This window comes from Zingiber officinale, chromosome 4A (genome assembly GCF_018446385.1).
Source record: "Zingiber officinale cultivar Zhangliang chromosome 4A, Zo_v1.1, whole genome shotgun sequence".
NCBI lineage: Eukaryota > Viridiplantae > Streptophyta > Magnoliopsida > Zingiberales > Zingiberaceae > Zingiber > Zingiber officinale.
This window is the reverse complement of record NC_055992.1, coordinates 103,621,248-103,632,690: the sequence shown is the minus strand read 5'-3', so window position 1 is coordinate 103,632,690 and position 11,443 is coordinate 103,621,248. Positions and strand designations below refer to the sequence as shown.

Sequence of the window (11,443 nt, the reverse complement as noted above, 5' to 3'; positions counted from 1 at the left end):
TGGATTAACCCTAAACGATGACCGCACAGGGTGACAAGAGATTCGATGGGCACATGCCAGCCCATCAGTTGGCATGCAGTGAGCAAAAGGGGCGGTTGAGGAGAATCTGATGAGGTCGGCAACAGAACTGCCTGCCCTTAGCTGAGGTCGTAGAGGCCCCCGTTTCCCTACGATTTGGGTAACTTGTCTGAAGGCAGGCAGAGCTGGCTGGGCATGGAACATGGAGGGGGGCTTCAGTCTCTTGCCCATATTCAAGGGATGAATATGCTTGATCCAAATCTTCAAGGGCCCTATGCTCCATCCCTTGTAATATGCTTTTGGTAGTAAATCTTCTTAGGGCCCTACTCACTGTCAATAAACACCAAAAAAAAAAAAAGAAAAAAAAAAGAAGAAAAAGAAGTTGATGCATCATTAATCAGTTGTTTAAGTATATCTTAGGAAAAGAATCCATGTTAGAGAACCCTCTCCGTTGGGCTTGTAAGTTGTAAATGTTTATATTATTCAAATTTTAATAAGGTAATCGAGTCAAATTTAAATTAAAAAAACATTAAATTATTAATATAATTATTTAAATTTGATTTTATTTGATTTCTATTTTATGAGCTTGAATTTGATTAACCTTAGTTAATTTAGATGTTATCCAATGAGTTTGTTCAAAACTTTTATATTAATTTTAATTTTTTTTTGGTTAGTTAGTGAGCTTAAATATTTATTTGACTTATTAATAAATTTGATAAATCTAATTCATAATTATTATTTGCACAGAAATATGCATTGAACTTGCAAAACCAGTGTGGCTAGTGATTTGTTAGTTTAATTTGATTGGGTTAGTCTAACCTACTCGTTCAACATCCTTAATCTATTAGGTGTATAAAATTCTAAAGTGTATTTGGTAATTATAGAATTTGGAGAAGTTTAAATAAGAAAAAGTTAATTTAGAGGGAAGGGGCGAAATGAAAATACGGACACTTACATTCAATTATTTAAATCTGGGGTGATTTTATCAAATCTACTTTCAGCAATAGTTTTTAATTTTAATAAATACAGACACTTGCATTCTATTATATAACCAATTTAACACGTTATTAATTTAATTAATACACACCTTCATTTAAAAAAATAATTCTTTACTCATATGTTAAGGGAAAATTAAAGGCTCTCTATTTTTATTATTATTAAAAGATCTATCATTTAAAAAAATATTAAAAATGTCTCATCCTAATTTTCATTCTAAAATTGTTTTTATTTTGTTTTTGTAATAGGCGAGTAAAATTAGTATATATAGAATATTTAATTAGTAATTTTTTTTACTAATTTACTTAAAGTTTCTCTAAGGAAAAAATATTTTAACATTGTTTATAAAAGTAGTTGTGATCATAATTGCTATAATAAATTTAAAATAATTTTAATAAATTTAAAAAATTTTAATTAAAATCTTTTATATAATAATGCTTCTAAAAAAATTAAGTCTTTTTAAAAAATATTTTTTTTATAATAGTAAATAGTATCTTAGCCTAATTTTAAGATGGGAGTTGCAGAGATGAGGATGTTAAGGTGGATGTGTGTGTTGGATCGAGACGCGCTAGAGGGGGGGTGAATAGCGCTCGTGGCTATTTCGTACATATCAGAATCGAAAACAGCGTTAGAGTAATTAAAGCAGCGGAATTAAAGAACAAACAAACACAAACAGAAGGGCACAGAGATTTACTTCGTTCGGAGCCTAAGGCGACTCCTACTCGAAGGCCCGTGATCCTTGATCGCTTCCGGTGGGCAACAACTATAAGCTCGTTAAAAGATTATAATTATGAGTACAATTAAAAGCTATAAGTATTATACCGACAACAAGAAATGCTAAATCTGAAGCTTCGGGTCGTCGGGCACTTGTAGCAGCACTTCGGAGTGTCTTTTGGAGCAGCACGTTGATGAGAGATCACTTGGTATTCGTTGTCCTGAAGTGCTGGTCGAAACCCCCTTATAAAGGGTGTTCAAGGCGCCTTGAAGGCTATTCAAGGCGCCTCCATGCTGCCTGGTCTTCTGCGTGGATCAAATCTGACCTGGTCGAATTTCATCCATTCAAGGCGCCTTAAACCTCACTCAAGGCGCCTTCCAAGGCGCCTTCTGCCTTCTTCAAGGCGCCTCCAATGGTGCTTCGCAGCCAGCTCAGCTTTTGCACCCGAGGCGCCTCCAAGCTCCATGGAGGCGCCTCGGACACTGTTCATTCGAGGCTTTAGGTTGCTCCTTTGCACCTGCAAGATACGTTAGTCCCAAACACTATCTTGCAACACAAAGTTAGCACAATAAATATGATAAATGAAGTATAGACAGTCTCCGGACTGTTCGAGTCTGACTTCGGGTTTCCAACCGGAAACCCTAGGTCGACCCGACGCCTGCTGTTCCCTCTACGGGGAACGCGCCCTCACCTACTCCACTCAGGAGATTTACCTGATGCCAATCCGGTCCTCCAGACCGACTGGACTTTCCGCCTAGGGTTACCACCCCCTAGGACCTAGGGTTACCGCCCCCTAGGGTTTTTCTCCACCTAGGGTTACCACCCCCTAGGACCTAAGGTTGCCGCCCCTTAGGATTTTCCTCCACCTAGGGTTACCGCCCCCTAGGACCTAAGGTTGCCGCCCCTTAGGGTTTTCCTCCACCTAGGGTTACCGCCCCCTAGGACCTATGGTTGCCGCCCCTTAGGGTTTTCCTTCACCTAGGGTTACCACCCCCTAGGACCTAAGGTTACCCCCCCCCCCCTTAGGATTTTCCTTCACCTAGGGTTACCACCCCCTAGGACCTAAGGTTACCCCCCCTTAGGATTTTCTCTTGCCTAAACACAGTTAGGACTTTCCTGAAACCTTATTTAACCACGTTAGATAACAAGGAATCTTAACTTTGAATCCCTTTGCCATTATCAAAACTGAGGTTCAATCGTCGGATGCTTACTGCACCAACAGTGTGGACATACGAAGATGGACAAAATAAGAAATGAGAGCATTAGAGAGAAAGTCAAAGTGGCATCTATTGAGGACAAACTCCGAGAGACACATTTAAGATGGTACGGACATGTACTTAGACAACCAACAAATGCTCCAGTTAGGCGATGTGAAACTATGATAAACATGCATATCAAACGAGGAAGAGGAAGACCAAAAAAGACTTGGTTAGCAACAATAAAACAGGATAAAATTTATTTAAATATAAATGATGATATAATAGGAGATAGAGCTCAATGGCATAAAAGGATTCATACAGCCGACTCCATCTAGTGGGAAAAGGCTTGGTTGTTGTTGTTGTTGTTGTATCTTAGCCTAATTTTGATTAGATAAATAAATATCTTGTTAGGATGTGCAAGTGCGGCTGAAAGAAAAGGAGCATTTTCTGGAAGCTGTCTTATTAAAAGTATCTACTCATTCGACATAATATATATGTGATGCATGTTGAGAAAAATTTCTTTGATAATATCTTCAATACTGTGATGAATGTGCTTGGAAGAACTAAGGACACTGCAAAATCATGTAAAGAATTAAAAGAATTAGTCAACAGACCAGAGTTGCATCAGAATGAAACAACCAATAAGTTTCCAAAAGCTTGTTATACATTGGACAAATATAGTAAACAAGCTTTATATAGTTGGTTGAAAGAAATCAAATTCCCAAATGGATATGCTTCGAATATGGCTCGATGTGTTGATATGAATAAGTTAAAGATGTTTGGAATGAAAAGTCATGACTGCCACGTGTTCATGTAAAGACTTATTCCAATAGTTTTTCATGATTTACTTCCCAATAATGTTTGGCCAACACTTACGAAGTTGAGTCTGTTTTTCAGAGATTTGACAGCAAAGTGTATTATGACGGTCGATATGCTTCGGCTAGAAGCAGATATTCCTCTCATACGTTGTAAACTGGAGCGTATATTCTCACCTAGTTTTTTTTATTTAATGGAGCATCTACCAGTACATTTACCATTTGAGACACGAATAGCTGGTCATGTGCAGTACAGATAGATGTATCCATTTGAATGATTTTAGAGAAAATTAAAAAATAATGTTCGTAACAAAACAAGAGTTAAGGGGTCAATATATAATGCTTATCTGGTTGAGGAAGTATCTTCCTTCTGCTCCTATTATTTTGCTGATAATGTTAAAAATAGACATCGCAAGTGCCCTAGAAATTTCGATAATGCTCAGAATATAGACCCATCGATGCTTTCTATTTTTAAATTTTCTAGTAAACCAATAGGTGCAACTGTTTCTAGATAGTTAATTTAATAAAATATCATGCTGCAAGAACATACATACTCTTAAACTGTGATGAGGTCAAACCATACATAAAGTAAGTTAACTTCTTTAATCAAACATTTATCTCATTGTATTTGTTTGTTTGATATCCTAATTGTCTTAAAATTACCTTCTTTCATAGCTTGTACAAACAATAATTATATCTACAAAATCCATCAATGGGTGCAAGTGACGTAGTTGAAAAGTTAGAGATCGAATTTGTATTATGGTTTCAAACATATGTAAGTTTGAGAAATTTTCATAAATCTTCATTAAATTAAGTTTGATCTTAATTTATATCATAACTATTTTGATAGGTGAAATACCGCAAAAAATCAAATGTGCAAGATGATAGAATATTGAATCTTGCATCAGGACCCCTTTGTCAAATCATGGTTTACTCTGGTTACTATATTAATGGTCTCAAATTCCATGTAACACAATGAGATTTACGATGATTAAATTATAATTCTGGTGTTTGTGTTAAAGGATCTATCGACAACTGAGTTTGATTACTATAGTAGACTTGAGAAAATCATAGAGGTTGAATATCCTTCATTACCTATAAAAAGGTGTGTATTGTTCAAATATTCATGGTATAATCTGACCCCAAGAACATGTATCAAAATACATCCAAATTATAATTTAGTTGAGGCTAATGCAAATAGAAGGTTCAATAAGTTTGAAGCTTTCATTTTTAGGGTACAAGCGAGTCAAGTTTTTTTTAAAATATCCTACGAAGATAAGAAGATCTAGTGAATGATTGTCTGTTTGTCGAATGAAGCCTCATTCGACCATAGAAATGTCAAACACCATCACTACTCAAAACCATGATGCATTTTAGAATGACAAAGTAGAAAGACATTCAGTTGATTCACAATTCGAATCTATATCATAATTACTTGTAGATGTTAATATCACTTACAAGAAGATAGATGATGGAGAGATATCCAGCAGTAAGGATCTTGTTGAACTAACAGAGTCTAGCGACAACGACTTAGAAATTGTTAATGTTGAGTAGAAATGCTTCCAGTGTCTAGCATTGATTAAATTTTAGCATTATGCTTCAATCATGTTTTGTTGCTTAATTATCATTTAGTAAACTTTATTATGATGTGTTGTAATATTATTTTATAGATATTATATATCATGGCAAACCATCTAACACCACTCCGTGGATCTATAATGCTTAGGGTTGTTGGAGAGACGTAAGTATTTTTATTATTATTAGTAATTCAAGTTCTTTATTTATATAACATATATTTTATTTCTTAATATTTTTTATGTGCAAGTTTACTTCTGATAGTCATCGGGTAGCGACATATATTAGCAGAAAATTTAAAGAAAAAGACTGTATTTCTTGTATTACATGGAGATATGTTGACCATGAGACTAAAGATTTTTATTATAATGAATTTGTGATAAGTAAATTGAATATGTACAATATATTTATCATTTAATATACTAAAATTTTAATTTGTAATTGAAGAAAAAATATACGTGGGAGGATGAACACGAGGCGGAATTTGTAGTGACGTGGAATATTTACTGTGTCAAATTGTACAAAGACCTCTTATATTATATGAGAAAGAATTACACAAGGCCAGCTTATATATCCGACGAGATCTCAAGTGCATGGGCGGCCACTTGGTCTACAGAGAGATAGCAGGCAAAGGCTCTAAAAGCTCGAGAAAATAGGAATACAGAGTCAGGTGGCCAGAGTATCGGATCCGCTCAGCATACATCAGAATCTCGATCCATTGTTGAGCACGCTATGAATCTAGTGAGTGTAATTTAAAGTTAAATAAATTAAATTTTTATTTATTAACAAACTTGCATAATTTTGGCCCAACTTATTTATGTATACAGGAGTGTTCTTTAGAAAGACAACCCACTTGCCTGGAGATCTTTCTCAAGACTCACCAGAGAAAGGATAGCGCATATGTTGTTGCTCGATCCAAGAACATTAGAGTTTGAATTATTAACTTTATTATAATCGTTAATAATGGTTAATTAGCTTTAGTAATTGTGTATAAGATATAAATCGTATATTTTTTCTATGCAGGAGGAAATGACAAGTAGGGTGGCTCCGACATTTCAGCCACCAGTAGAGGGAGGGGAGTCACAGGATCTATCCACCCAGCAAATAAATGATATTTATTATGATATTGTAGGTGAAAGGACAAAGAACTTTTTCCTCTACGGCCTTGGCTCCTAGGCCAAGATGGTATTTGATCGCTTGAGGACTCCTAGGGGTCGTGTTAGTTCCTCTTCTTCTTCTTCTTCTTCTTCTTCTTCTTCTTCGGTAAAGTCATTAAGAAAAGAAAATCAAGAATTGAAAACTCAAATGATTACGATGGATCAAAGGTGAGAGGAGAGGTGGGCTGCTCAGGAGCAAGCATTGGCCATGAGCCATCATTGTTAGATGGGATAAGTCACAGCAGCCCCCGCCATAGCATGATATTGAGTCACAGGAGACTCGAGATCCATTAGACGTTGCTGATGATTATATTTTTTTGAGGTATGTTCAACTACAACTTGATTTTTTTATTTATCATATATAAATTAAGCAAAATATATTTATTCTATTTGGATATTATTAGATATTTATCTACAATTATATTATATTTTTTTAGGAGTCTGTATTGATACATTCACCATCATTACCATCATTAGATATCCAAAATATAATCCAGATACCTTTTTTACATGTAAAATTAGTTATATATTATAATTTTTGAGTTATATATTGCATTTGCATCGATTCATTCTGATCATAATCTCTTGTATTTGACTTTTACATGATTATATTTAGATATATGTGTAGGAGATGTATCATGGTAAGTATTTTGGATATTTTGTATTTGCCTTTTACTTGTCATTTACTCTTAGATAGTTATTATTGTGAGTATTTTGTATTTGGATAGTTATGCCTTGTTTTGTACTGAATTTTGAAGATTTGGACAGTTATGATTATATTTTGTATTTGAATTTTAGATAGTTTGATTGTTTGTATGTTGTGAGCATTGTATTTGTGAGTATGTTGTATGACTTGTGATTTATGTGTGGATTGTGTTTGTCTTGCCAACATTTGTGATGTTTTTTATTGATATGAAAATTGTATATAGGATACGTTGTAAATAAAATGGTGGCTGTTAAAATTTTTATTAAATTTTACCGGCATAAATATGATTCCGCCGATGATTTCCTACATAAAATACAATTCCATCGGCAAAATATCGAATTGACACAGTAACTTTTGATATGATATCGATGGAATTTGATTCCGTCGGTAAATTTCGTTATCCTTCGTTTGCTCTATTACAACAGGACAGTTGTTCTATAGTTAAATTTTATCGATGGAATATAATTTTCCATCGGTGAATATCGACGGAATATCATTTCCGTTGGTAAATTATACTTCCGACACAATTACTTCCAATATCGCAAATTCCGTTGTTATTCAGTCGGTAATCCCAATTACCGACGGAATAGCAACGGAAAATTCAGTTGTTATTGGCTATTATTTTTGTAGTCCGGGAAGCGCGCATGGCAGGCAGCCTAGAAACCCAATATCCTTTGGTTGCGCACCCCATTTGATTTTATTCTAGCATAATGATAAACTCAGCTAGCCATGGGGTGATCGGTCTGGTCCCAGAAAATTTTTCTACCAGTCACCATGATAAATCAGGAAGTGCTAGTAGTGGCCAGCCAAGAAGTCTAGCATCTTTTGGTTTCGTGCCCCATTATTCTAGCGTAATAAAACAAAATGATAACCCTCGTTAGTCTTATTGACTATCTTTATTATTCTACCATAATTAATAATAATAATAATAATAATAATAATAATAATAATAATAATAATAAACCGGATCCCTAGGTGACCGGCTCGGTTCTACGAAAGTTTTCGACCGGCCACTAGGATAAATCGAGAAACGCACACAATGGCCAGCACAGAAGTTTAGTATCATTTAGTTGCATCCCCTATTTGAAGTAAAAATTTCAATAAATACATCATAGTTAAAAATCTAATTATGTCATGGATACCTAGATGATAATTTAAATATTTCATCATAATATCGTAAATTTAAGATTATTATTCTAGTATAATGATGATATATATAGGAGGTTAGATATTTAATAAGATATTTTATATCTATTAAAAATTATCTGAAAATATATGGAAACAAATAATCACGATTAAAAATTATATAAATTTTTTTGGATGATATTAAATATCCAGATTCGGTCCTGCCCTGCGGAACTTTCCACCAGCAAAAGCATTCATGGTAAAAATGTAAGCTATTAAATATATACATTAGTTATTAAAAATAGAAGCATCAAATGTTGCAGGGATTTCGCATAAAATTATCAAGTGGCTATCGCGGTCGGCTCTGCTCCTCTAATTGGAAAAAGCACGCGTTGCAGCGCCCAGCCGCACCAACGCTTCTTCCGCTTCCCTAGCGAGCCAAGGATCGCCTGCCATGGCGACGCTGGAGCGGCGGGAACTCGGAAACACCGGCTTTAAGCTCAGTTGTGTCGGATTCGGCGCCTCCCCTCTCGGCAAAGTTTTCGGCGACGTTTCCCATGAAGACGCCCTCGCCGCCGTCCGCCTCGCTCTTCAGAGTGGCATCAACTTCTTTGATACCTCCCCGTTAGCCTTGCTATCTCCCTCTTTTGAAAAAAGGCGCCGATTTTTTCTCTTGTCCGTGTCTGATCTCTCCTTTTTTTGCTAGGTTTTATGGGGGTACCCTCTCGGAGACGGTGCTAGGTAACTGCCTCAGCGAGTTGCAGGTGCCACGCGAGGAGTTCATTGTCTCCACCAAGTGTGGACGCTACAAGGACGGATTCGATTTCAGCGCGCAGAGGGTAACTAGGAGCATCGATGAGAGCCTTGCCAGATTGAAGTTGGATTACGTCGATATCCTCCACTGTCATGACATCGAATTCGGGTCGCTTGATCAGGTTCTATCCACTGGTTACTTCTTCTCTGGCACTCAACCCTAATTGGCTTTTTGCAGTCCTTGTTGATTGTTGACATCCATGTCTAAGAAAATGTCCGAACTTTATATATTATTTCATTCTGAACTAAAACTAGCCTGAATTTCCTGTCCCCGAATGCTTGTTTTTGCTTTGTTTGATGTTGGAAATTTGTTTGATATGCTTAAATTTGCAGATTGTCAATGAGACAATTCCAGCATTGCAGAAGATAAAAGAGTCAGGAAAGGCCAGATTTATTGGGATAACTGGTCTGCCTTTAGGGATATTCACATATGTTCTTGATCGTGTTCCACCGGGTTCAGTTGATGTTGTTCTTTCATATTGTCATTATGGTATTAACGATTCAACCTTGGTTGATTTGCTACCATATCTCAAAAGCAAGGGTGTTGGGGTAATCACTGCCTCACCTCTAGCGATGGGCCTTCTTACAGACGTCGGTCCACCGGAGTGGCATCCTGCACCATCAGAGCTCAAGGTAGTTGTTCTCTCATCATTTTTTTAAGAGTGACTTTATATGCTGTTTATAGTGTTAACATTTATATATCTTGATTCTGGGATGATATACATACAGAATACTTGCTAATATTAAGTTAAACTCAATCATAATCCCTTTAACAAACTTACACTGATACTAGGGAGGCACTTGACACCACATGAGTGAAAATATAACTTGTTTGGCCATGTGAGTTGCATTTCCTGAGGCCTATAATTGTGCTTGGAAATTACAGTAATTCAATTGTCTGAACTCTTACCCGCTGACCATGATTCAGGCTTTAAGATTTATACCAAAACCTGGTAGCCCACCCCTTTTGGTGATGCACACTTCTCGGTCTGCTGACCGTTTCATCCAGCACCCTTACTACAAGCTCAATCCCAGTTTCATAGGCACATCTCTCAGTTTAGGTCCAATTTGGCTGGCTCACTCCGGCCACACTCAACTCCAGGAGCTATAGTTTAGTCTAATAAGAAGGTTCCATTTTATTGGCATTTTCTATGTCTTTTGCTTTCACACAAGTTGAAGATCTCGAATAGACAAATAGAAGATAAGTAAAAAATTTCAGAAGAATAATGTTCAACCAAGTTAATTAGTAGCACTCAAATTCTTTTCGGTTGGTGGACAATCCAGTTGCTATGTATAAGAAAAGTAGGTACTCTTTGTGTTTAAATTTTTGACGTTTGAGATATTAAATTGCTTGTATCTAAATTTGAAGATATGCATAAGAATCGTTTGTGGTTTGCTAATAGTTTTATCCCTCTTAATCTAATATAGAAGAATATGACTTAGTTTCAGAATCATTTGTGGTTTGCTAATAGACTTTATTCTTGTTACATTGCTTCGAGTTCCCTTTTTGTTAATATCCAGAAATTTTTAAAAAATAATTTTGACATGTATTTTTCTAGTCTGCCTGCAAAGCTGCAGCTGCTCACTGTAAGGAGAAAGGGAAAAACATTTCAAAGATAGCTCTACAATACAGTTTGATGAATAAAGAAATTGCTACTGTGCTGGTTGGTATGAATTCTTCCAAGCAGGTACTAAACTCAACTCGAACACATAAATTTGCCTTTTCGCCTTCCCCATGCTTGCTCTTCATGCTTCCATTTTCTTGATTAACCAATCTTAAATAGTTGGGGGCTCGTGTTCTTAAGATATAAATTAAACTAGCACAGGAATGCATTATCTGTTAATTACAATAACTTCTGTAAGTTTTCATTACTTCCAAAGATCAAAATTCTTGGTAAAGCATTTCAATTGTTCTGCAGGTCGAGGAAAATCTCGCTGCTGCAGTAGAATTGTCAAGCCTGGGAATCGACGAGGATCTTTTGCATGAAGTGGAAGCTGTTTTACAGCCGGTTAAAAACCTGACATGGCCGAGTGGGATTCAACAAAAGCCAAATCCTGCATGAAACCTTGAAAAGCTTATGATGTTAAATCACGCATCAGTGCTGCTACTGCTGCTGGATCTGCAGAGTGCAGCAGCAATTCTAATTTATTTTGAGAGTCAAAAGCACAATAAAAATTAAAATAAAATCGTAGCAGATAATCTGTGAGATGGTTGTTGCCCTGCCTGGTGGACCGCTACAAGGGAGTTCGCAAGACTTGTTTTTTAGTTGTTCTTGATTGGGAGGACATATTTTTAGCCAATAAATCTCGGATTTGGTTGGTAA

General features: G+C 36.1%; 1 protein-coding gene across 1 annotated transcript; it reads left to right on the top strand.

Annotated features, from left to right (window-relative positions):
- Positions 1-8,626: 8,626 nt before the first annotated feature.
- On the top strand, positions 8,627-11,443 carry LOC121970413 (L-galactose dehydrogenase-like). Its single transcript, XM_042521131.1, has 5 exons — positions 8,627-8,930; positions 9,013-9,241; positions 9,453-9,752; positions 10,679-10,807; positions 11,039-11,443. The coding sequence occupies exons 1-5, from the start codon at positions 8,761-8,763 to the stop codon at positions 11,180-11,182; spliced, it is 972 nt and encodes a 323-aa protein (XP_042377065.1). The 5' UTR covers positions 8,627-8,760; the 3' UTR covers positions 11,183-11,443.

Excerpts from the sequence above, each read along its gene's own strand:
- LOC121970413 (XM_042521131.1), top strand. The coding sequence starts at position 8,761 with ATGGCGACGCTGGAGCGGCGGGAACTCGGAAACACCGGCTTTAAGCTC. Across the intron at positions 9,242-9,452 it reads AATTCGGGTCGCTTGATCAG|ATTGTCAATGAGACAATTCC; the intron begins GTTCTATCCACT and ends TTAAATTTGCAG. Across the intron at positions 10,808-11,038 it reads GTATGAATTCTTCCAAGCAG|GTCGAGGAAAATCTCGCTGC; the intron begins GTACTAAACTCA and ends ATTGTTCTGCAG.